Below are 25,074 nucleotides of genomic sequence, written 5' to 3'. Positions count from 1 at the left end.
GGATGTGCAGTGTCAGTGTAGATGTGCAACTGATCCCTAGTGTGCTGAGGGCAAAGTTAGGCATAAGAAGAATAAGATGCAGTGGGCAAGAGAGAAGACTGAATTAGTTTGGTCAAGTGATGCGTATGGATCTAGACAGTTGCATGTAGAAGTGCCAACCACTTAAAGTGGATGGAACTTGTGGAAGAGGGGGACCCAGGAAGACATGGGATGAAGTACTGAAGGCTGATCTCAAGTCTCTGAACATTATGAAAGAGATGACAAAGGAATGAGACGGATGATTTTTTGCTGTTCCATCCACCACAGCAGAGTTGATACTGGTGCTGGTGCCACATAAATAGCACTGAAGCTGGTGCCATGTTAAATGCACTGGTGCCAGCACCACATAAAAAAGCACCCGGTCCAGTGTGTAAAGTGGTTGGCATTAGAAAGGGCATCAAGCCATAGAAACCATACCAGAATACAATGAGACCTTGTGCAGTCCCCAGCCTTACCAGCTCCTGTCAAACTGTCCAACACATGTCAACATGATAAACAGATGTTAAATGATGATGGTGATGATGATGATGATGATGATGACGATCATGATCATGATCATGATGAAGATGTGTGTATGTGTGTGTATGTATATGTATTATGGAGATGTACTTGCATAGCAAGTGACCTGATCTGAGATCGTGTGCTGGAACGAAAACATTTGCAGCGTGGAAGGTGTTTATAAGCCATTTAAGAAACAAACACAAACCGTTAGATTCACTTCAAAGTTTAAATTTAATTAGCCAAAATATTTTCGTCGCTTTGAGACCGCGACCTGTTCACTGCAGCACAGAATTTTGTCAGTGAACAGGTCATGGTCTCAAAGCAATGAAAATATTTTGGCAAGTTAAATTTAAATGTTGAAGTGAATCTAACGGTTTATGTTTGTTTCTTAAATGGCTTATAAACACCTTCCACACTGCAATTGTTTATATATATGCTAGCATGGAGAACGGATGTTAAATGACGATGATGATATATATATATATATAATCACCTTCAAACAATATCTGGGCACATTTTACAAGAGATAACAGACATCTATATATTAATACATCAATACACACACACACAACAGAGACATGCACACACACAGACACAGACACATATATTTATTTATTTATTTAAACATACATATATACATACATATAGACACACACTTACCTACTCATACATACCCATACATACATGCGCACACACACACACACACACCACACATACACAAACACACACCACATCACGATTGAAAAAAATATAGCAAAAGTTTTTTTCTATTTTATTTGTATTTCAAGAAAATGTCATCTTCATGGACATCGTATAGTTTATTGAAGAAGAAAGAAAAATCATGAAGATGGCAGCCTAGAGTCTAGGTATCAGAAAATAGACAATTTAAACCAACCAATTGGGAAATTTAAAGCTATCTAATCACCAAAATCTTTTTGTTTTTTTCATGTTTTTCATTTATTTCCATTTTGTTTGATAAGTTTATCAGAGAAGGGAAGATGCTTTCCATGACCTTTTCAGGTTGTCAAACTCAGACTGGGACACAGTGATATTATCTTTTAAAAGTCTGTTTCAAGATGGGGACACAAAGTGAGTCATTTCTCTGATGCGATCATTTGCAATGTTCAAGGAGAAAAATAAAAAATGTCATAAAAGTCTTGTGATTTATTTTATTATTTTTTATGTATATGAGGCATGGTTGTGTGGTTAAGCAGTTCATTTTGCAACCACATGGTTTCAGGTTCAATCCCACTGTGTGGCATCTTGGGCAAGAGTTTTGGGCAGGTTATGATAAATCCAAAAGCATGCGAAGTAAAGTTTGTGTTTGTGTCCTTTTCATTGTTTAGTAGTAATTACAGAGAGAGATAGAATGATGTTGTAAGAGAGCAAAATTAGAGCTAGTGAGAGTTGTAGGATGTTGTCTCACAGTTGCTGACAGTAAACTTCATTTCTCCCTCTGACCAAGGTTCTAGCTGGTCAGCCAGACTTCGTTGACACCAAAATGACTAACTGGTTGAGTCGTCGCTGACTGATTTTTGCTTGGGGTGTTCTTGCTTTTATAACTATCCAGAAGGATAGATATATCATTGAGAACAATAGATTTAGTTGGTGGTCTTGTTATCTCAATTCTAGCTTTTGGTGAAGTAGAAGAGGTTAAGAAAGGGTCAAGTTGTCAAGACATTATTTCAGCCTAGCTAAAGGCATCTGGAAAATGTAAAACTGCTGTCAGAGAAAAACTATTGTTCCACTGTGGGAAAAGTTCTGTTGCAGTGTTAATTTAAATTTGGTTAAGGTGGATTGAATCCACTTCATGCTTGCAAGATCCACTACAACTCGGTCTGAGATTATGAAGAATTCCTTTCACTTCAAACTGGATTCAACAAAGGGAAACTTGATGTTGCTTCTGCAATGTTGGGTCATGCTCTCTTGTTGGCTTGCTTTTGATGAGAAGTGAAATGTGTGTTCTCTTGGAGCTACTCTCAATTTCTGCAGTTTATCTTGGTACTCTTTCGCTTTAATATTATGAAAAGCCTGGGAACCTCAAAGACATTGCAGAGGATGTTCACAATGTGGCATGATATCACTTCAAATTGATTGGTCGATAATCAGGACACACTGCATAACTTGAGCATGATGTATGTGCAGCAGTATGGACCTGGAAACTGAAAATGTGAATTATGATTCTGGGTTTCACAACATACTCATAGCCAGCCTCATGCTACAATGAGATGTGTTGCCTATGACACACAAATGGCTACTGTTATTGTTTAGCTCCAGATCAGTCTTGATTGAGAAGAATTAGGATCAGAATGCTCTAGCCATGGCCTTTCCACCAGCTTTTTGGTCAATGTAACCCAAACTCTCCAATGCAATTTCTTTCTTTCCAAAAATGGTAAAGTATTGTTTGAGGAGAATTTTTGCTGTTATTTCTAACAGTTTGAGTAACCAAACAGACGTTGTCTCAATGGAAATGTTGTTTAGTTACAGCCTTGACCATGCAACCCTATGAGTAAAGGCGCTCTAACAGTGACATTCACTTCTTGCATATCTATATCTATCTATATTTTACCCTTTTAAGATGCTAGGATATGATTTGAGTGAAATTTGGCTGCTTCTTCTTGGAGGTTGAGAGACTGTATAAAGGGTCCTTCATTAGTTAAATTATTGTCGCCGGGACTCTTAGCAACATATTGCTTTTAAAACAACATAAGAATATGCACGCTACTTTTAGCATGGATTGGCAGACTTGTTAGAGCATCGGTTAAAACGCCTTGCCATAGTTACGACCCTTTACGTGCAGAGTTCGAATTCTGCCAAGGTCGACTTTACCTTCCACCCTTCAGGGGTCTAATGAAAGAAAGTACTAGCCAAGTACTGGAGTCGATTTAATCGACAATAAGTAACTGTCCTGCACATTTATTGGTGAGCGTGTATGCAAATTTGATTTAATTAAAGAATCTAAAGCTGCGTAGAATCGAAAAATAAAAAAGAAAAAGAGAAAAGAAATGAATCTAGAACGAACGGAACGGAAGATAGTTAAAAAAAAAAAGCCCCAAAGTACGTCAGATGGGTAATTTAAAACTATGAAATAATTTTCCCAATTAAATATTTTTTATAATTGAGAGAAGGTTTTAATAAGAAGAATCTAGGGAAGGCGGAAGCGGAAGTAAGTGAGTAAATTACATTTGTCAGGAAAATGGCTGCCTGTGTAAGTGGCGCAGTGGCTTCTTCCCTGTCTTATGAGCAAATAATTTCTGGTGACCAGGTCAGTAAACCATTTACAAACACCTAACCATTACACGACACTTCGTTTCAGTATTGGTCAACATAACGATGCCCCTAAGCCTCCCTAATCTATCCCAAACCGTTGTTTTTATGTCGTATTTTTCTTCCAACTTTATCCGTCTCGATCATTCTTCAGTGATAAAACTATTTTTTTTTTTCCTTTGGGCTACATTTTTCACGAAATGTAAATTTTTCTCCCCATATTTTTCAGAACCCTAGAAAAATAATTTAAAAATTCCTTTATTGCTTTATCGAGCCTTTAAATATTTTTTTTTTTACACACTCATTTTTGTTATTGTTATTGTCAAATTCCATCCATCTCATACCATGTCTTTATATATATATCTATATATATATATGTATATATATTGTTTATTTTATTTCAAAACAAATATTTTCAATTATAAATTAAACCGTTTACATTTATTAGCTAATTCACTCGTGTCTGTATCTTGTGTGTAGTTGATATAATTTTATCTATAACCACTTAATGTTTTCTCCGTCCACTTGGTTGCGTTTACCTTGGAATTGTTCGTCTGCTACTATTTTTGGCATCGCTATTTATTAGTCATCTTTCTTGGAATGAGGAGACTATTACACACTTTAAAGAATTTTTTCATATTCTTTTTTTTCTTTTTTGGCTTGTTTGTTCGCGGAAATATTTTTTTATATATTTATAAATTGCTTATAAATATTAGGCTATTTCTTGAGTTTTTCACTCTTTGAGACGATGAAATATAAATATTTTTAATTGTTTTAATTAAAACCGATATAACTTGGCGAGAATAATTTTACGATTTTTATATATTCGAAACATAAAGAATAGTAAAATAAAGATTTAAAAAAAAAAATAATAATTAACTACTACGTCATTTTTAATCCTCGATATTTTTTTTTCTAGTAATTAATCCAAATCTCCAATTAAATGACGATTATTACTTACTAAAGTATTAGTCACATTCAAATTATATTATTTAATCATTCCTTGACCTATTTGCTGACCATTAGTCACCTGCCCATTCTGTTTATGAACGCAACTTTCCAACACTTATTTCTTCAACCAAAGACTGTCAACCCCCTCTTCTCCTTCGTAAAGCAGGTGGTATTGCTTAGGCTGTTTTTGTTTTTTTTTGTTATACGAATAAGTGTCCTATCTCGTTCATTTAAAAAAAAAACCCATCTTTATACAAACTTACGAAAGATACATTCAATAAATATATACTTTCGTCCTGTTTGCAATAACTGTGTAATTTAAAAGTTGTTCTGTAGTTAAGGGTTCAATCTCATTGCACGGTACCTTAGACTAATCGACCATATTCTTGTAGGAAACCCTGTGAAAACCTATCAGAGAGAGACAGTTCTTGCTTTTGAGTTGTCGTTTCCTCTAAGTAAACCCGGATTGATCAGATTCCAAATAAGATATTCCGGTTATGACCATCCCATTTTTCTTTAGTATTTATGAGTATGTTAATTAATGTGTCCTTCGGTTTTTTTTTTAAAAGACGGTGGTCTATGATTTGAAAGAAATTTGACTGCTGTTTCCAGCATGACGAGCGTCTACATAGAGGCTCTTTTGGTGGTTCACATTCTTGATTCATTACCTGGCTTAATGCCACTACATGGTCCCCCACCCTCCTTATGTGCTTTTAGCAGAGTGCATTTTGTTGTAAGCGTTTATGCTCGGGTTTTATGGTCTCCGGGTTGTTTCTTTGGTCACAGAGACTTCGAAAAAGATTCATGGGAGCTGTCCTTTATGTCATTAAAAAAGATAAAAAACATAAAGCTATCCTTTATTGAGCAGACATAACTAAAAGCACTTTATCCATGAATATCATATCATTTTAGGTCTTGCATTATCTAATGTGTCCTTTCCTCATTTAAGATGATAGGGGTGAGATTTGGTTACTATTTCTATACTTGAGAATAGTTATAGGCATAGTAACAAAAGAACGTTCTGTTCTAATTCTTATCAGCTGGAGCGCTTAAAGTTAGTTATCTTTGCTCAGATAGGTTGAGCAGTAAAACCTAAAGTATTTATAAATGATATCTTTTGTTGGCTTTTATTATACTTTTTTTTTTTCTTAAGTGAAGGCATATCTGTGTGATTAAGAAGTTTCCTTCCCAGTTGCATGGCTTTGGGTTCAATACCACTGCACGACACCTTGGCTAAATGTCTTCTTCAGGTCGATCTAAGCCTTTTGAGTGGACTTGGTAGATGTAGACTGAAAAGATCTCTCCATACACACACGTTTATGTGTGTATGTTTGTGTCTTTATTTTGACATTGCATGATCAGTCCACATTATTCCGTAAGGAGCATAGGACCAGTTTCCTGGTTTCTGTGGCGTATATATTCCTCCCTGGATGGGACACCAGTTCCTTGCAGGGTTACTCATTTTTGCCAGCTGAGTGGACTGGAACAATGTGAAATGAAGTGTTTTGCTCAAGAACACAATGCATCACCTGGTCTAGGAATCGAAACCAGAATCTTATGATCATTAGTCCCACACCCTAACCACTAAACCATGTGCTTCCACATGGTAGTTGTATATGAGGGTCACTGTTATTCATTTCCAATATTCTGCAAAAACATGTCTGGCCATGGAGACATATTACCTTGCTTGGAAACAGATGAGGGTTGACAGCAGCAGGGGCATCCTGCTGTAGAAAATCTGCCTCAGTAGACTTCATCCAACCCATGCAAGGATGGAAAAGTGTATATTAAATTGATGATGGGGGATTAATTTCTCTCGTCAAAATTTCGATAATTACTGCATTCAGTGTTCCTCTCTCATGATCGTGCACTACAGTTCTAGGATTTTCCATCTGCAGTTCCTGGAATCCTAAAATTCTACAAGAGGAATCTTAGGGTATTGGGAGAAATAATGATAGACTAATTACATGCAAATGTATTTTTTAATTGTTTTTGTACTTCGTCATCATTGACTGTCTGTTTTCCATGCTGTTATGGGTTGGACAATTTAACTGGCAAGCCAGAGGACTACACCGGGCTCTACTGTCTGCTTTGGCATGGTCTCTATGGCTGGATGCTCTTCCTAACACTAACACCAACTACTTTACTGAGTTAATATGATGCTTTTTATGTGGCACCGGCAGCAGTGAGGTTACCAGGTAATTTGTAGTATAAGGACCCTCAGCTGTGGGGAGAAGTATTGAGGAGCAGAAAAAGTGAGAACCATGGCTACATCAGGCAGAGAGAGAGAGAAAATAATTTTATATAAAATAATTTTTAGAGAATGTGAGTGAGAGAGAGAGATATGCTGTTGTTGCCAACAGAGATTCCAGTTCCCTGATATTGCTCCTTATCATTCTAGCTCTACTATATCTTGACTACAGGAAACGCCAATATTAATTAAGTTACTTAGCTCACAGAAGTTTTCAATAATTGGTACACACATGGCTGGAGGTTACAAAGCTTGCTGCACAACAACATGGTTCTGGGTTTAGTCCCATTAAAAAATTTTTTAAAAATTTTATCTAGTTTCAGCTCACGAGCTGTGGCCATGCTGGGCACCCCTAAGCAAATGTCTTTTACTTGCTGGTCAGTGTGTGTGAATTTTAGTACAGAAAACTAAGAAGCAGACCTTTCATTTTATATATCAAAAGAGAGACTGGAAAATTTGCTATATTTTTAATATTTAAAAAAATTTCTAGTCTTTGTTTTCATATTTAAATTTCTCTGCAAATATGATTCTCTAGAATTTTTGACTAGCATGTATGCCTCCTTTAAAACAAGGCATCTATATACATACATTTGATTACCTAAACATGCAGATGTGCTTCACATAGATACAACTTCAACTATAACCCTTTTTATACACTATATATATATATATATATATATATATATGTGTGTGTGTGTGTGTCCTTGAGTGTGATGTGTATATGTGCTTAGTGGTTAGGGGCATTCGGCTCATGATTGTAAGGTCGTGAGTTCAATTCCTGGCAGTGCGTTGTGTCCTTGAGCAAGACACTTTATTTCACGTTGCTCCAGTCCACTCAGCTGGCAAAAAATGAGTAGTACCTGTATTCCAAAGGGCCAGCCTTGTTGCACTCTGTGTCACGCTGAATCTCCCCGAGAACTACATTAAGGGTACACATGTCTGTGGAGTGCTCAGCCACTTGTACATTAATTTCACAAGCAAACTGTTCCGTTGATCGTATCAGCTGGGACCCTTGTCATTGCAACCGATGGAGTGCTCCTATATGTACCTGAGTATGTGTAGGTAATTGCTATCTGTCCTCGTTAACGCTGGCTAAGCAAAACAGTGTCATTGTTTTACATTCTCCAGTAGGCAAATCTTCCATCGTTTCTGTGGCTTGTCACTTTTCACTTGTGAGAACAGTTGAATGAAATGAACTTCCTTGGAAAATATGTAAGGATTGGCAACAGGAAGAGCCTCCTGCTCTAGACAACATCTGCCTCAACAAGTCTCGTCTAATCCCAACACAGAAAACAGATGTAAAAATGATAAATTCTCTTTTTCTCTTTTACTTGTTTTAGTCATTTGACTGTGGCCATGTTGGAGCAACGCCTTTAGTCGAGCAAATCGACCCCAGGACTTATTCTTTGGAAATCTAGTACTTATCCTATCGGTCTCTTTTGCCGAACCGCTAAGTGACGGGCACATAAACACACCACCATCAGTTGTCAAGCGATGTTGGTGGGGAGACAAACGCAGACACACAAACATATACACACACACCACACACACACACACATACATATATACACATATATATATATGACGGGCTTCTTTCAGTTTCCGTCTACCAAATCCACTCACAAGGCTTTGGTCGACCTGAAGCTATAGTAGAAGACACTTGCCCAAGGTGCCACACAGTGGGACTGAACCCGGAACCATGTGGTTGGTAAGCAAGCTACTTACCACACAGCAACTCCTGCACCTGATAATAATAATTTACTGATTTATTGTTATTTCACCTAAAATCAGTCCCTTTGTTGTTAGATGTACCTGTCATGACCAGCCCCATCTTCCAAAATGCAAAATATTTTGCTAGGGTTTGGCTTAGTGGTTAGTGTGTTATACTCATGATTGCAAGATCGTGGTTTCAGTTCCTGGTCCAGGTAGTGTGTTGTGTTCTTGAGCAAAGCACTTCATTTCTCATTGCTTCAGTCTACTTGGCTGCAAATGAGTAACCATGCAATGGACTGGTGTCCTTTTTAGGGGTGTGTGTGGAATATTGTGATCTTGGTCACTTAACCTCATGAAAACCAAATAACCAGCTTTATGAGATCTAGGACTTGAGACAAGAATGTTCAGAAGTTCATGGTGATGAATGTTTGTGAAAACTTAGCTGCTATTTCTTATTTCTTTACTGCCCACAAGGGGCTACACACAGAGGGGACAAACAAGGACAGACAAATGGATTAAGTCGATTATATCGACCCCAGTGCGTAACTGGTACTTATTTAATCGACCCCGAAAGGATGAAACGCAAAGTCAACCTTGGCGGAATTAGAACTCAGAACATAGTGGCAGATGAAATACCGCTAAGCATTTCGCCCGACGTGCTAACATTTCTGCCAGCTCGCCGCCATAACTTAGCTGCTATTTCTGTTAAGCCAAATGACCATGCAGAAACTCTCTCCTTGGCTCAGTATCTAGTGAGTTATCAGAGTTGTTGGTGGCCTTTATTTTGTAAGGGCTTCTACTGCTAACTTCTCTTATGCACCAAACACTTGTTGCTTCAGTCAATTACAGCATCAGATACAAAGGTTAGGGCAACTCCTCACAACAAAACAAACTGCCATGTCCCTCTTCCCATCACCCATACAAGCATCTGAATTTCTCACTCATCCTTTTTGCTATGGATCCTCTACAATCCAGTGTGAAAGTTTCTATTTGGTCACTCTCTTTGCTGGAAATAATAGCCAAATCATCCTCAAATAATGCCCCATTTGCCTTCTTAAAAAAAGTGTCTATTTATCAAAAAAAAAAAAAAGTACAAGCAGAAACTAGTGCCTGTCTTTTTATGTCCAGTAACTTATCAGTGAGACAAAAAAGGTCACTAAAATAAGTACCAGTAGGGAGTAGTATTGATATAATCATATAACCAACTAAATCCTTGAAGGCAGTGCTCTAGCATGGCCACAGGTCAATGACTAAAACAAGTACAGGAGTATATAATAGCATGTGATTTGAGGGAAATTTTAGTAATTACTAGCACTATGACCCGGCAATACCTGGTCATAGTGCTAGTTCATGCATATACAGCTGTGTGCGTGTGCACATACACGCGCGTACTGTCCAAATCACATACAGCTAGGTGGCATTCAATTGATGTATCAAGTTTCAGGCATTTTGAATGGGTTTTGGATAGAAAATTCACAAAAAAGTCTCTTCTATTGATTTTTTAATGGCTTTGCAGGGTGACTAGGGAAATGTAAAGATGTGCACGGCCACCCTTGGACGGTTTTGAATGATCATAGAAAGTGTGAGCCTGCTAACTGAAAAATTGTGGATTTGTATAATGGACATGTGCACACACACACAGACAGAAATTTTGGCGTTTATATATATAGAGATTTGCATAGAAGCTCCCTTACTGGTTTGTTGTTGATGTAATTTTTAAATGTCTAAATTTTTTTTTCTATTTTAGTTTGGTTTTTTGATTGGAAAAATCATTGTTAATGTTAAAGACACAGTCAGCGATTCCCAAATTAATGCTACTAAAGTGGAGACTTATGTCCGTAAGTTTAGTTTTTTCATTACTTTTTTGTGGCGGTTATTGAACTTTCAACTTTCACTTTCATTATCGTCTTAGGGGCTTTGATTAACTCACTAAAAAAAAAATGGTAAGAAGTGGTTAATATTGGTTTAAAATTTTGGCATGAGGCCAGCAACTTCAGGGGTAGGGGTATCATATAACCAGGGGTGGTCTCAGGTGGGTTGGTATAAAAAGATTTAATGGATATTTTGAATTTACACCTGTACCATACTGACTAAGGGAGACTACATCCAATGATGTGTGCACAACTTATTTTTCTGTCAATAATTTCATTATGGATGCTTGCATTTAGGTTGGTGAATGACAGAGCTTCTTGTTTTACTAAATCCATTTTGAACTATATTGAGTGAAGTTAGGGGTTGGTTTAGATGGCTGAACAACTGCCTGGTATTTTGATCCCTTGGTCAGTTCTCTTAAGAGACCTATGATTTAAAAAAAAAAAAAAAAGGAACATATATCTAGGACTACAGTTTCTACTATAGATACTAAGCCTGAAATTTTTGGGGTGGGGAATAGTTGATTACATCAACCCCAGTACTCAACTGGTACTTACTTCATTGACCCCCGAAAGGACGAGAGCTAAAATCGACTTCAGTGGAATTTGAACTCAGAATGTGAAGACAGATGAACCATTGCTAAGCATTTTGCCTAGCATGCTAACGATTCTGCCAGCTAGCTGCCTTTGATAATAATAATGTTATTAAGTACAAAGAACATTGGGCATGGCACAGGACAATACAATGTGGGGGTACATAAAAGGCACATAAAAAGTTTAAAAAAATAACTAACAACAACAATAATAATAATAATAATAATATTCAATCTGTTTATCTGATTTGATAAAATGCATTCATTTACTCTTTCTCTACAGATATCTCCTCTCACCTCCCATGTTCACATACAAATCGCTTCTACGACCGAAGAGGAAAGATTATTCCTGAGAGCCTAAAAGCAATATTAAAAGACAAACAGAAGGTTTGGACCTTTATTCATTGCTTAAAATTTTATCTTAAATGGGTTTTTTTCTCTAAATTATTTGTTTTTTTTTTTAGATTATAAATTTATAATGATTATATTTTTTTTTTAACATATACTTTTACAAACTTTCATATGATCTTAGACACCGTAAGTGCTGGCATTCAAGAAACCCTCTTTTTATATTTGTAAATATATAAAAAAAAATCGCCATTTGCCTAATTTGGCTGTAGTACAGATGGGGGATCAAGTGCCATAGGTTAGGAAGCCAGTAAGCATATATCCACCTAGGCACAATTATTGTTAATAATAATAAAAATATTGAAAACAAACTAAACTGTCACAGTTTGTTAGTACAAGCTTATGAAAAAAATTGCTTATGATATGTTGGCAGTTTTGTGGGGAGGTCATATCATTTCATTTTATTTCCTTCCCAAGCTTACATAACCCACATCTGATGTGTAATTACATTATTTAATGGTTGTGTTACATTTAAGAAACATTTCTTAACCCTTTAGTGTTTAAACCAGCTATGTCCAGCCCAAATATTCTACATGTTTTACATTCAAACTGGCCATATCTAACCTCTCACACCTAGCCTACACTGACATTCTAGAAATAAACAATCACATCATTGAAACCGCAAGGCTATAAGATAATGCATGATTAATTCTAAATGATTTGAGCGTAAAAGCATTACATTCAACAGAGTAATCTGAACACTAAAGTGTTAATTATCTAAATGAAAATTCTGTCAGGTATTTGCAATGAGTAGATGTACTCCAGCTTTAAGGATGGTGATGGCTAAAACACACTAAAGTTAGAACATTTAAATAGCACAAACTGATTAATATTTTGACCTTTTAGCATTTAAATAGGCCATGTTTGCTTCAAATATTCTGTTTTATGTTCCAACTGGCTTCTCACCTTACAATCATCATCGTTTAACGTCTGCTTTCCATGCTAGCATAGGTTGGACGATTTGACTGAGGACTGGCGAACCAGATGGCTGCGCCAGGTTCCAATCTGATCTGGCAGAGTTTCTACAGCTGGATGCCCTTCCTAATGCCAACCACTCCGAGAGTTTAGTGGGTGCTTTTACTTGCCACCGGCACGTGGGCCAGTCTGGCAATACTGGCAACGGCCACGCTCAAAATGGTGTTTTTTTTACGTGCCATCTTGCACAGGAGCCAGTCTAGCGGCACTGGCAACGACCTTGCTCAAATGTTTTGTTCACGTGCCAGTAAGGTGACGCTGGTAACGATCACGCTCATTCAAAACAATGTGAATAATTAAGCATCACATTTCACAGTAATCTGATTGCTAAATTTGTGTATTCAAACCATTCCAGTTAAACTTACAAACAGTATTATCATTTTTTGTTGTACTTGATGTATTTATAGTTTTATGACAAATAATTTGAATTATACTTTCATCCGTTGATTTATTATTATTATTTTTTTTTCATGTCAAGGAAATAGTTGGTTGGTATCGTTTCCGACGGAACTCAACTTTACAAGTCTCTCTCTTAGAAAATGCTGTTCACAAGAACCTGGTACAGTTTCTGGACATTACCCAACCGGAGAATTTTGTTTTCCTTTTAACCACAGCTTCCACTTCTTACAACATGGCAACGCATTCATATGATCATGTACTGTACAAGTTTTCACACAGGTAAATACTTTTCCACTATTATTCATTAATAACGCTTGTTTGGCCTTCACCTTTTCTTGTATATATATATATATATACGAACGTTATTTAACTCATACAAGCTGATACACCTACCATGTTGACACTACTGACATAAGAAACGATGAAATAAATTTAACACTCTGGTCATGAAACTCTGGGTAGCTGAATTTCATATGGTTTTTGTGTAGTTTTTAGTATTTTTAATAATAATAGTGATTTCAAAATTTTGGTCCAAGGCCAGCAATTTCAGAGGTGGAGTTAAGCTGAATACATCGACCCCAGTGCTCAAGATGAAAGGCAAAGTCAACCTTGGCAGAATTTGAACTCAGATTGTTGAAATGTCGTTAAGCATATTGTCTAGCGTGCTAATGATTCTGCCAGCTCATATATATATATATATATATATATACACACACACACACACACACACACACACTCTCTTTTACTCTTTTACTTGTTTCAGTCATTTGACTGTGGCCATGCCTGAGCACTGCCTTTAGTCGAGCAAATCGACCCCAGGACTTATTCTTTGTAAGCCTAGTACTTATTCTATCGGTTGCTTTTGCCTAACTGTTAAGTTACGGAGATGTAAACACACCAAGCCTCAGTTGTCAAACGATGTGGGGGGGAGGGGACAAACACAGACACACAAACACACACACACACACACACATATATGACGGGCTTCTTTCAGTTTCCGTCTACCAAATCCACTCACAAGTCTTTGGTCGGCCCAAGGTTATAGTAGAAGACGCTTGCTCAAGGTGTCATGCAGTGAGAGTGAACCCGGAACCATGTGGTTCATAAGCAAGCCACTTACTACACAGCCACTCCTATGCCTATAAAAGTTAAATAGCCTCCCCGACGGGGAATTGAACCCCGGTCTCCTGTGTGACAGGTGGGCATACTTACCACTATACTACCAAGGATGTGTTGAAAAAATATTTCTACTTGAATTTAGTATTTGTCTCATTTACGATCTCTCATTCTTGTTTGTTTATGTTTCTTTTATTTTCTAGTTCTAATGAGTTTTTACCAATTTCACTGTCTGTGATAAACCTTGGTGACACCACACATTCCCAATACAAACCATATGGTACAGCCAATAACCTGCAAACTGGTATTTACCAAACTGTTGTGCAAAAGTTTGAGTAAGTATATTTTGTAAATTACACTTTAAATGTAATTATAATTAATTATAATTTATTCATGCAGTTTTAAATGTCGTTTTAACCTTTTAGCATTCAGACTATTTTGTCAAACGTAAAGCTTACATATTCACACCATCATCATTTAACGTCTGCTTTCCATGTTAACATGGGTTGGACAATTTGACTGAGGTCTGGCAAACCAGACTCCAATCTGATCTGGTAGAGTTTCTACAGCTGGATGCCCTTCTTAACACCAACCACTCTGAGAGTGTAGTGGGTGCTTTTATGTGCCAGTTTGGTGGTACTGGCAATGGCCACGCCCCAAATGGTGCTTTTTACATGCCACCTGCACAGGAGCCAGTCCAGCGGCACTGGCGACGACCTCGCTCGAATGTTTCACGTGCCACCAGTACAAGTGCTGGTAAGGTGATGCGGTAATGATCACGCTCGAATGGTGTGCTTAACGTGCCATCGGCACTAAGGCCAGCTTGTTGCTCTGGCAACGATCTCACTCATATGGTACTCTTAGAGCTCCTCTAGCAACGGATGCCAGTCACCGAGTTTGATTTTGACTTCGATTTCACTTACCTCAACTGGTCTCTTCCGAGCAGAGTTTAGTGTCCAATGAAGAAAAGACATGCATAAGTGGACTGGTTACACTCCTAACGTAGGCACACACACACTTAGTTCATGCTTGCTATGTTAGTGTTTGCTAAGATGTGACACCTACTGAAATATTGCTTATTGAGAGTTAGGCTGTAATTGTTTGGTTTAAGTCTTGTCACATACACATTTGACTTCAGTTCATAAAGACTCTATTTTCAAACTTCTCAATACTTCAAAACTACAACACAAATCGCACACACACACACATTAAAATTTATAATTTCTCACCTGACAGAAATCGGTTCCATGATGAAAGAGGAGATATTCGGGAAGTTGGCTTGGTTAAAGAGCTTTCAGCTAACTTGTTAACACAGCTTGAAGTAAGTTGGAAAATATGTTTTTTTCAGAATATAATATTTCTTCAAAGTTTTTATAAAATCAAATTCAATAATGGTTTAAAATTTTGGTGCAGGGCCTTCAGTTTTTGAGAGAAGGGAGAAGTTGATCATAATATTTGACCAGTACTTATTTTATCAACCCCGAAAGGACGAAAGGCAAAGTTGATCTCAGTGGAATTTAAACTCAGAACATAAAGACAGAAAATGCTTACTAGCATTTTGTCCAGCATGCTAGCAATTCCACCAGCTCACCACTTTAATAATAATAATAATAATAATAATAATAATATAACTTTCCACGAATATATATATATATATTTTTTTTTTTTGCTAAATTTTACAGTTGTGTAAACTGAATTTTGATTGCTTTTCAAGATATTTCTTGAATTAAATCTTAGAAATATAAGTAAAATTTAACCTGGAGTCACTAATCAATAGAAATATAAAAAAAAAAAGAGGCACCTACTGGATGGGATCATATAAGAAAATAGGGATAATAACCCCGTATGCAAAATTAGCTTAATTTTGATTAAAAAGAAATAACAACCCCCAGAGCAAAAAATACCCCCAAAACAAAAACATATGAAGAGGTTGTTTGTAAAATGCCATTCAGTAAGAGGGGTCACTAAGCTATGAAAAGTAGAGAACCAATGTTTTGGATCAAATGGCTTTTGTGACTTGTTCAGATTCTTTTATATTTTCTAAAGTTTTTATTTATGTTTCTTTCAAAAACTTTAGAAAAACTTTATTTTATTTCATGTAAGAAACAAAAATAATTAAAAATGACATTAAATATATGTCCTCATTTATGTCTCCATAACTTAGCTGTTCAGCAAAAGGGACTGATAGAATAAGAACCAGGCTTAAAAAAAAATGCTTAGTCCTGGGGCTGATTTGTTTGACTAAAACTATTCAAGGCGGTGCTCCAGCATGGCCACAGTCAAATGACTGAAGCAATAAAAGATAAAAGGTTAAAGATGCGTTTGTCAATTTCATTTCATTTTATGTAAAAAAAATAAAAAATTGAAATTATGTCCCTGTCACCTAGCACTTTGGCAAAAGAGACCGAGAGACTAAACCCCCAGGCTTGAAAAAAGGCTAAGATCTGCGGTTGAGTTGTCTGACTAAAACCATTCAAGGTGGTGCCCCAGCATGGTTGCAGTCAAATGACTGAAACAAGTAAAAGATGAAAGGTTAAATATACGTATTTGTCAACTTAACTCAGCTTAAGCAAGAAAAGATTCTCTCTTAATGTGGTTTTAGAGACAAGTTTTGACTCCTAGAAAGGTGGCGAGTTGGCAGAAACGTTAGCATGCCGGGTGAAATGCTTAGCGGTATTTCGTTTGCCACTATGTTCTTAGTTCAAATTCCGCCGAGGTTGACTTTGCCTTTCATCCTTTTGGGGTTGATTAAATAAGTACCAGTTATGCACTGGGGTCGATATAATTGACTTAATCTGTTTTTCTGTCCTTGTTTGTTCTCTCTGTATTTAGCCCCTTGTGGGTAGTAAAGAAATAGGTATTTCGTCTGCCGCTACGTTCTGAGTTCAAATTCCGCCGGGGTCAACTTTGCTTTTCACCCTTTCGGGGTCGATTAAATAAGTGCCATTTACGCACTGGGGTCGATATAATCGACTTAATCCGTTTGTCTGTCCTTGTTTGTCCCTTCTGTGTGTAGCCCCTTGTGGACAATAAAGAAATAAGAAACGTTAACATGCCGGGCGAAATGCTTAACGGTATTTCGTCTATCTTTACGTTCTGAGTTCAAATTCCACCGAGGTTGACTTTGCCTTTCATCCTTTCGGGGTCAATTGAATAAGTACCAGTTATCCACTGGGGTCGATATAATCGACTTAATCCGTTTGTCTGTCCTTGTTTGTCCCCTCTGTGTGTAGCCCCTTGTGGGCAGTAAAGAAATAAGAAGAAATTCTCTCCCTTTAATGGTATCACCAGAAGCCAACTCTTGTGTTCCTTTTTTATCAATTTTCTAGAAAATAAGCTCACTGGTATCTGATGAAGAAAAACAGTTGGAACGCTTGGAAGCTGAAGTCGAGGTGTATGAAAGAAAGGTCAACAAACTGAACAAGACATCACAGTCAAACAGTTCATTTGCACCTATGAATGTCCACAGGTTAGATGCATTTATTGAGGGCGTTGATAACGACAAGAAAGACTGTCAAAGGCTTACAACCAATAATCATTTAATTACAGGTACCTGTAATTTATATATATATATAATTTATTCTCCAGAAGTTATTGATTTTTAATTTAATTCCACTGTATAATTGTTTTTTCTGTTTTTGTTTTGGTTGCAACTCTTAAGTTATTAAGATAATTAGGTTATTAATGAGGTAACAGAGTTGGTAATGGGATCGCATGGGATGTGTTTATTAGGTGATGGAGGAGATGTTAATGAGGGGGTGGGGCATTGTTGATGTGGTGATATTGTGTGTGTGTGGGTTAATGAAGTGACAGTGTGTGTGAGGGGTTATTAATGAAGTGACAGTGTGTGTGAGGGGTTATTAATGAAGTGACTGTATGTGTGAGGGGTTATTAATGAAGTGTGTGTGTGTGTCTGTGAGGGGTTATTAATGAAGTGACAGTGTGTGTGTGTGGGGGGGTTATTAATGAAGTGACTGAGTGTGTGTGGGGGTTTAATGAAGTGACAGTGTGTGAGAGGTTATTAATGAAGTGACGGTGTGTGTGGTTAATGAAGTGACAGTGTGTGTGTGTGTGTGTGTGTAGTTTATTAGTGAGGTGATAGTGTGTGTTTGGGTGGCTTATTAATGAGGGGGTGGGATGTTATTGAAGAGATGGCAGGTATTGATGAGGCAATAAGGTGGGGGAGTATTAACAAAGAGACAGGATGGGTGACTATAAAGTGGGTGATGGTGATGATTAATAAATAATTTCTTTCATTTCGTAGCTAATAAATTACCTGTTTACTTATTTCTTTAAATTTTCTTTTAAGATTTCTTGAAAAACGATGACAGTAAGAGAAAGCTACAAATGGAAGTCATCTTGAAGAACTTTGATGCTAAAGATTGGCTTTGTAAGCAGGCTAACGAAGATTTCAATCTTTCTTCACACTCTGCCAACCCGATCAGAGCTGACACCCAAAATACCGACACCATCCTCAACAAACTATCAGCTCCAGTACAAGCGAGTATTCAGAATTTCCCCCATTACAACACTATTTCCGGTCCAAGCAACAAAATCTCCATGAGGTCGATGACCAACAGCTACAACAACACTTCCACCATGCTAAGGAACACAACGGAACATACTTCTTTGAAATCGCATTCTTTAAAACACTCTCTGAATGGCGACGAACTGAATCAAGAGCCCAATTACGTAATACTTCCAGTCGGTGCGAGTTTGAAATCAACACAGAACTATCCTAAAATGAATAAACCTGATGATAATTCATCATCTGTTATGTGTAATTACTCAAAAGCAACTCGTTGCTCGTTACCAAAGTGTAAACCACACAACTGTCGGGAGGAACACGAAATTGGCTCTTCGAACCAACATATTAATGACATTCAAAGTTTCCATAAACAAACTCAACCTTCTGATGCAGCTACTACAGAACAGGATGAAATCGGTCCCTACTTAAAATTAGCAGTAAATAACAATACCGTGTCAGCTCCTAATATTCCTACGACAAAGTATTCAGCTCGAAGTATTCAGAACCAACAGACTTTAGCAACTAATTTTCCTCAATGTCCTCTCCCAACAGACATACCTTTAACTCCTACCTCTAATCATCAAACCTCTTCTCTTTCCCTACACTCTCTCCCCAATAATCCCAAATCAAAGATGATGTACGTAGATATGCAGAACTCTGCTATACACTCAAACGACAGCAGTAATATTTCTCGAGGTCAAGAAGAGTCGGCCGGTTGTGGAGAAAATTGATTGTGAACCCAACGCAAAAATCTCTCTCTCTCTCTATCTCTCTTTCCCTCTGTGTATTTAAAACAATTGAAATTCCATTTAAGCAGGAACTTAGTAATGGAGGAGAGACCGAGAGAACACCAAAACCAAGCTAAGTAACCCTTACTGGAGGAAAGTCTGTATATATATGTGACATGATCTCCAGTTTTAAAAAAATGGCTGTGAACAACATAGTTTAGAAAGAAAGCCAAAGCCAAAAGTTGAAAGTAAATCGTGAAACATTGTTATATATATTGACATATATAAAGAGAAAGCTTTCTTATTCTGATGCTTCTAGGCACCATTCTTTTGTCTTTTCCTTTTAACTAAGCCCAATGAATGCATATGCTTGTAAGTGCACACACACACGCATATGTGTGTCATATATATATATATATATAATGTGTAGTATGTATGTATGTATGTATGTATGTATGTACAAGGTGGATAAAATAATACTTGAATACTGAAGGTAGAGTAAAATGAATTTGTTGAAGCTGAAAAGACTTCACAACTGAGTAATGGTTTGTGAAGCTTTTACAGCTTCAATAATATATATATATATATATATATATATATATATATGTAGTAATGCAATATGAGAGTATTGCTTTCCATTAAAGAATAGCCCGTGAGGGAAAATTATACATAGAAGCAAATAAATGGCACAACGAAGTACCGATATTTACTATTTTCCAGTAAATATCGGTACTTCGTTGTGCCATTTATTTGCTTTTATATATATGTATGTATGTATGTATGTATGTATGTATGTATGTATGACTTTTTTTACAAGAAGTCTCTGTCATCACTCTTCTTGTAAAAGTTTAACAAACATATACTCCACAAAAAAAGTATTGAGTAATCCTTCGCTTTAATATAAATTGTTTTTAATATAACTTAATATAATAAAAACAAATGTGTGTGTGTGTATATATATATATATATATATATATATATATATATATATATATATATATATATATACACACACACACACATACATGATGTGGTGCTGAAAATTTCCTGGATTTAAGGGTATTGTGAAAGGCTTGGTTGGAGGCCCAACCTTACGAGTTCTTTCACAGGGCTTAGAAAAACTGATGGACCACTCCACTAAGTGTGTGAATCTGAAAAGGGGAATGAACATGTTAAATAAAATCATAATTAACCGATTCTCCTGTATTTCCTTTTACCCAAAGCCAGGAACTTTTCAGCACCCCTTCATACATACATACATACATATATAATATATATAATATATATATATATATATATATATATGAGATGTGTGTGTGCGTGTATATATGTATCATATATAATGTATAAATATACATATGTGTATGTTCTAAAATTGGTTAAAGTGTACCAATGTATAATATTTATCCTGGTTGGAAGTTAAGAAAAAAAAAAATGACTCGAGAAATGATTTTACTCAGAATTGTGTTTTCTCAGTGTCTTCAATTGGCCACGGACTCTCTATTTTCATCTCCGTTTTCTTTTTCTTCAGATACTTGGTAATATTTTTTCATTTCTAATGTGCATCTCTCTCTCTCTCTGAATTCTCTGCCATCCACCTTTTCGTGGTCAGTCATCGTTTACCATCGTATAGTAATTAACATTGATTGATGGCATGGTGCAACATTGGTGAGATCCTAAAAAATCAGCTATTTAAACGAGCTTTGTCACTCCTAGTTTTATATATATATATATATACTTTTTTTTTTGTGACCGACCAGTCCATCAGATGTAGTTACACATCGCTGGTCACAATGCACTTTGCATTGTTTTAGCCTTCGAATGACGCCACCCCGCTGGCTAAGCGAGCAGGCCAATATATATATATGTATATGTATGTATGTATAATGTCAGAGCTTACATTGCTAATGCCCATGGGAAATGGTTGAATGCCACAACTTCCCAGATTTATCATAATTCTAAGGCTTCATTTGCTCTTTAAGAAAATATTAGCACAGCAGCATCATCATCATCATCATCATCATGATGTTTAGTTTAATATATGTTTCATTTTTTTTTATTGCACCTGGAGTTAATACTTAAAGACTATCAAACTACTTCTACACTAATTAGTCCAATAATATTTAACGAGTATCGAATTATTTGGTCTAATTACATTACACGACATTCGCTTTGACTTAGAACTATAATATTTATCTTGTCTTTATTCAGTTGCTTTTAGAATAAATTTTAAAATATATATCTCTATATAATTCATATCTCTTTAAAAGTGGAAGCAAATTGCCTTACTCAAGTATTTATTTAGCTTGAATTAATCATTTCAAGCACAGCCCAGCACATTATTATTATTATTATTAAAGTAAAGTCAACTTCAGTTCAAATGCCACCAAGGTCGATTCTACCTTTCATCCTTTTGGGGTCGATAAAATAAGTACAAGTTGAGCACTGGGGTTAATGTTATCGACTTCCTTGTCCCCTCAAAATTGCTGGCCTTGTGCCAAAATTCGAAACTTGTTATTAAGGTGGTGAGTAGGCAAAATTGTTAGCACACCAGGCAAAATGTGGTATTTTGTCTTTACATTCTGAGTTCAAATTCCACCGAGGTCAGCTTTGCCTTTCATCTTTTTAGGGTTGATAAATTAAGTACCAGTCAAGCCCTGGGATCAATGTAATCAACCGGCCCCGGCTAACCCCAAATTTCAGGCCTTGTGCCTCTAGTAGAAAGGATTATTATTATAAAGGTGGCGAGCTGGCAGAATTGTTAGCATGCCAGGCAAAATGCTTAGCGGCATTTCATCCGTCTTTACATTCTGAGTTCAAATTCCACTGAGGTCATCTTTGACTTTCATCCTTTCGGGGTAGATAAATGAAGTACTGGTGAAACACTGGGGTTGATGTAATCGACTAGCCCCCCTTCCCCCCAAATTTCAGGCTTTGTGCCATTAGTAGAAAGGATTATTATTATTAACAACACTTATTGACAGATGGCATTATATAAATATAATGTTATTGGTGGCACAGAATATAAGATTTAAAAAAAATGGAAATAATTTATTCTGAACCTAATATATATACACACACACAAATACAAACAATATCTAAGTGATGTAGGCCCACTATGGCCAGTGCCCACTTGCTGGAATAGATAAAGCATTTATATTAAATGGTAACAGCTTTGGGGGTTAGACTGCTGGACTAATTGTCTAGTTATATTTTCAAATGACAGACATCGCTGTGTGGTGAAGAGGTTTGCTTTAAAACTATCATACCCACCGAGGCATCTTGGGCAAATGTCATCTATCAGCCTTGTGGTAACCAAAGCATTGGGTTGTGAAATTTGACAGTTGGAAACTGTGTGTTTTTTTGATGTTAAACTTAATCTATTGGCTGGTTTAAAACCATAACATGGCCATTCTATAATGAGCAATATGAGCCCATTTTCTGTTGTAATGATAACTTTCTCCTGCTAGTTTTTGAGTCCCTGAAAGGGTCACAAGTATTTCCTTTCTCCTGACAAAACCATTTTTATACACACATGAATGTATGTAAAATTTGTTTTTCTATGGAAATTGATTTTTGAGACAGGTTTTTATGGCCAAATGCTCTTACTATCACCAACACTGACCTACATTTCAAAAGTGACTGGTCATAATGTCAACATCGTGTTTTGCTCATAAGTTGACATGCAAAATATCAACTTATATCTATCTGTACACACCCACACACAAACTTTAATATAGATTCTGTGTACCAAATTCTCATACAAAGCCCATGGTTGACCTGAGTCAATAGAAGATACTGGCCCAAGATGCTGCCATTCTGTGGGACTGAGTCCTAGAACCACATGGTTGTGAACCACACAGTCATGTCCACCTCTCGCACAGACATATATATGTATGCTATATAGGATATTATATTTATCTCCTTGGTTAGGACTACATGACTGCCATAGCAATTATATAATATACATTACTCAATGTATATGACTAAATTTTTATCATCCAAGTCTACAGACATGCTGTTTGGTCTCCTGTGTGTTGTAGAAAAAAATTGTAAACCATGGAATAAATGTAATGCCATATACTCTATTCTTTACCTATTATATATATGAAATTAATTTTGGATCAAAACCACATGTAACCTATACAATATCTTCTTGTAGCTTCCAAAAAAAAAGAACAATCTTTTAAAAATTAGGATACATTGTAACTTTTTAATTATTGCATAAACAGATTTATTAATTTAGAAATTTTTCAGTCGTAGAATTTCTCAGGAAAGTATTTAAAAAGACAAAAAAAAGTTTAAAAAAAGCAACAAAAATTGTTCAAGTTTTCTCCCTTCTTTTCTTTTATCTCTTAAAATATGTATTTAAGATAGAATGTTTTTTCTTCAATTAGAATTTTAACTTTTAAGAAGGAAAAAAAAAAATCCAATGTGCATTTATATTCCTTTGATAATTTGAAATTTAAAACCCAAGGAAGTTTGCTTCACTCACAGAACGGGCAGTTTGTTGTTTGGATTGTGTTTTTTGACTTGCGTTGCAATACCTGGTCACAACACAGTAATAAATAGCTTGGAGAGAATTTGCATTTATTTTGAAAGCAAGCAAGCAAGAAGAAAGAAAAAATGATCAAAAGATTTTAGGTCTCTTATTAAGTTCACAGTTGTAAAGAAAATGTATCGACTGAAATGTGTGTCTGTGTCTTTGTTTATAAATATGTTCATTTATGTGTTGGAGATGCTTGTCTTAAAAAAAAAAAAATTTTCTCTCTCAAATGATAGGAAAGAAAATAAATTCCCATATCACTTAACATAATTTGTATGAAATGATAATGATGGAATATTTACGTTTTGAAAGAAATAATCTAATTTAATAAATTTTGATATTAAACACAAAATCTTTTTTCTCTCCAAATCTCTGCCCTTCTGACATGCAAGGAATGTTGCGTTTTTTTTTCTCCTCTTTAAATTGTATTTGTTTTTATATGTTACTACATAGCAACAAGTGATTATGTATTATTGAGGTATTATTTTTACAACTCTTCCTGTAGCTAGATCCTAAGCGTTTTTCAAATAAGGGATTTTATATTTCAAATGCCTTTAACCCTTTAGTGTTCGCATTATTCTGCCAAAATTAATCCTTTTTTATCCACATTTCCTTGAACTAATCAGGTATTATCTTGTAGGGTTGGTGTGTGAGAGACCAGATCTGGCCAGTTTGAACATAAAACAGGCAGAATATTTTTGGCCGGTTTAAAAGTACAGAGCTAAATGGATAATTTTCTTGACAGGAAATATCCAAATTCATCTTTTATAGCTAAGCACAATAGTAAATATTAATAGACACATATACATGCATGTACACATATACAATGGGCTTTGTGTGTTTTCCGTCTGCCAAATTCACTCGCAAAGAATCAGTTGGCCTGGAGTACGCCCAAAGTGCCACGCTTGGAGACTGAACCCAAAATCCAAACCATATGGAAAAAGGATCAAAGCAAACAATGTTGAAATACTAAATACAGGAAAAGAAGATTAAACAAGAATATATACAATTTTTGGGGGATTAATCGATATGCGGGTATTCTATTTCAGATAATACAAAAATAACCTAAGGGGTATATCTTACAGTAAACTCATGGTATCAGTTTGCACATCACGAAATAATACTTAAAGGATATAACCAAAATTTCCAGCTGGGTATATAGTCCTTCATTAATTATATCATGCTTTA

The 25,074-nt window shown here is 36.1% G+C and overlaps 1 protein-coding gene across 1 annotated transcript; it reads left to right on the top strand.

Annotated features, from left to right (window-relative positions):
• Window positions 1–3,695: 3,695 nt before the first annotated feature.
• LOC115219264 lies at window positions 3,696–19,667 on the top strand. The gene is made up of 8 exons (XM_029789418.2): window positions 3,696–3,805; window positions 10,470–10,560; window positions 11,470–11,573; window positions 13,048–13,247; window positions 14,288–14,419; window positions 15,321–15,405; window positions 17,414–17,633; window positions 18,394–19,667. Exons 1-8 carry the CDS (start codon window positions 3,737–3,739, stop codon window positions 19,341–19,343), a joined length of 1,851 nt encoding a protein of 616 aa, XP_029645278.1. The 5' UTR covers window positions 3,696–3,736; the 3' UTR covers window positions 19,344–19,667.
• The last annotated feature ends 5,407 nt before the right edge of the window (window positions 19,668–25,074 follow it).

The sequence above is a fragment of the Octopus sinensis genome, linkage group LG14 (genome assembly GCF_006345805.1).
Source record: "Octopus sinensis linkage group LG14, ASM634580v1, whole genome shotgun sequence".
Lineage (NCBI taxonomy): Eukaryota > Metazoa > Mollusca > Cephalopoda > Octopoda > Octopodidae > Octopus > Octopus sinensis.
This window is presented reverse-complemented; position numbering and strand designations above follow the sequence as displayed.

Coding starts and splice junctions, on each gene's coding strand:
- LOC115219264 (XM_029789418.2), top strand. CDS start 3,737: ATGGCTGCCTGTGTAAGTGGCGCAGTGGCTTCTTCCCTGTCTTATGAG. Junction 13,248..14,287: donor CTGTACAAGTTTTCACACAG/GTAAATACTTTT, acceptor TTTATTTTCTAG/TTCTAATGAGTTTTTACCAA. Junction 14,420..15,320: donor ACTGTTGTGCAAAAGTTTGA/GTAAGTATATTT, acceptor CTCACCTGACAG/AAATCGGTTCCATGATGAAA.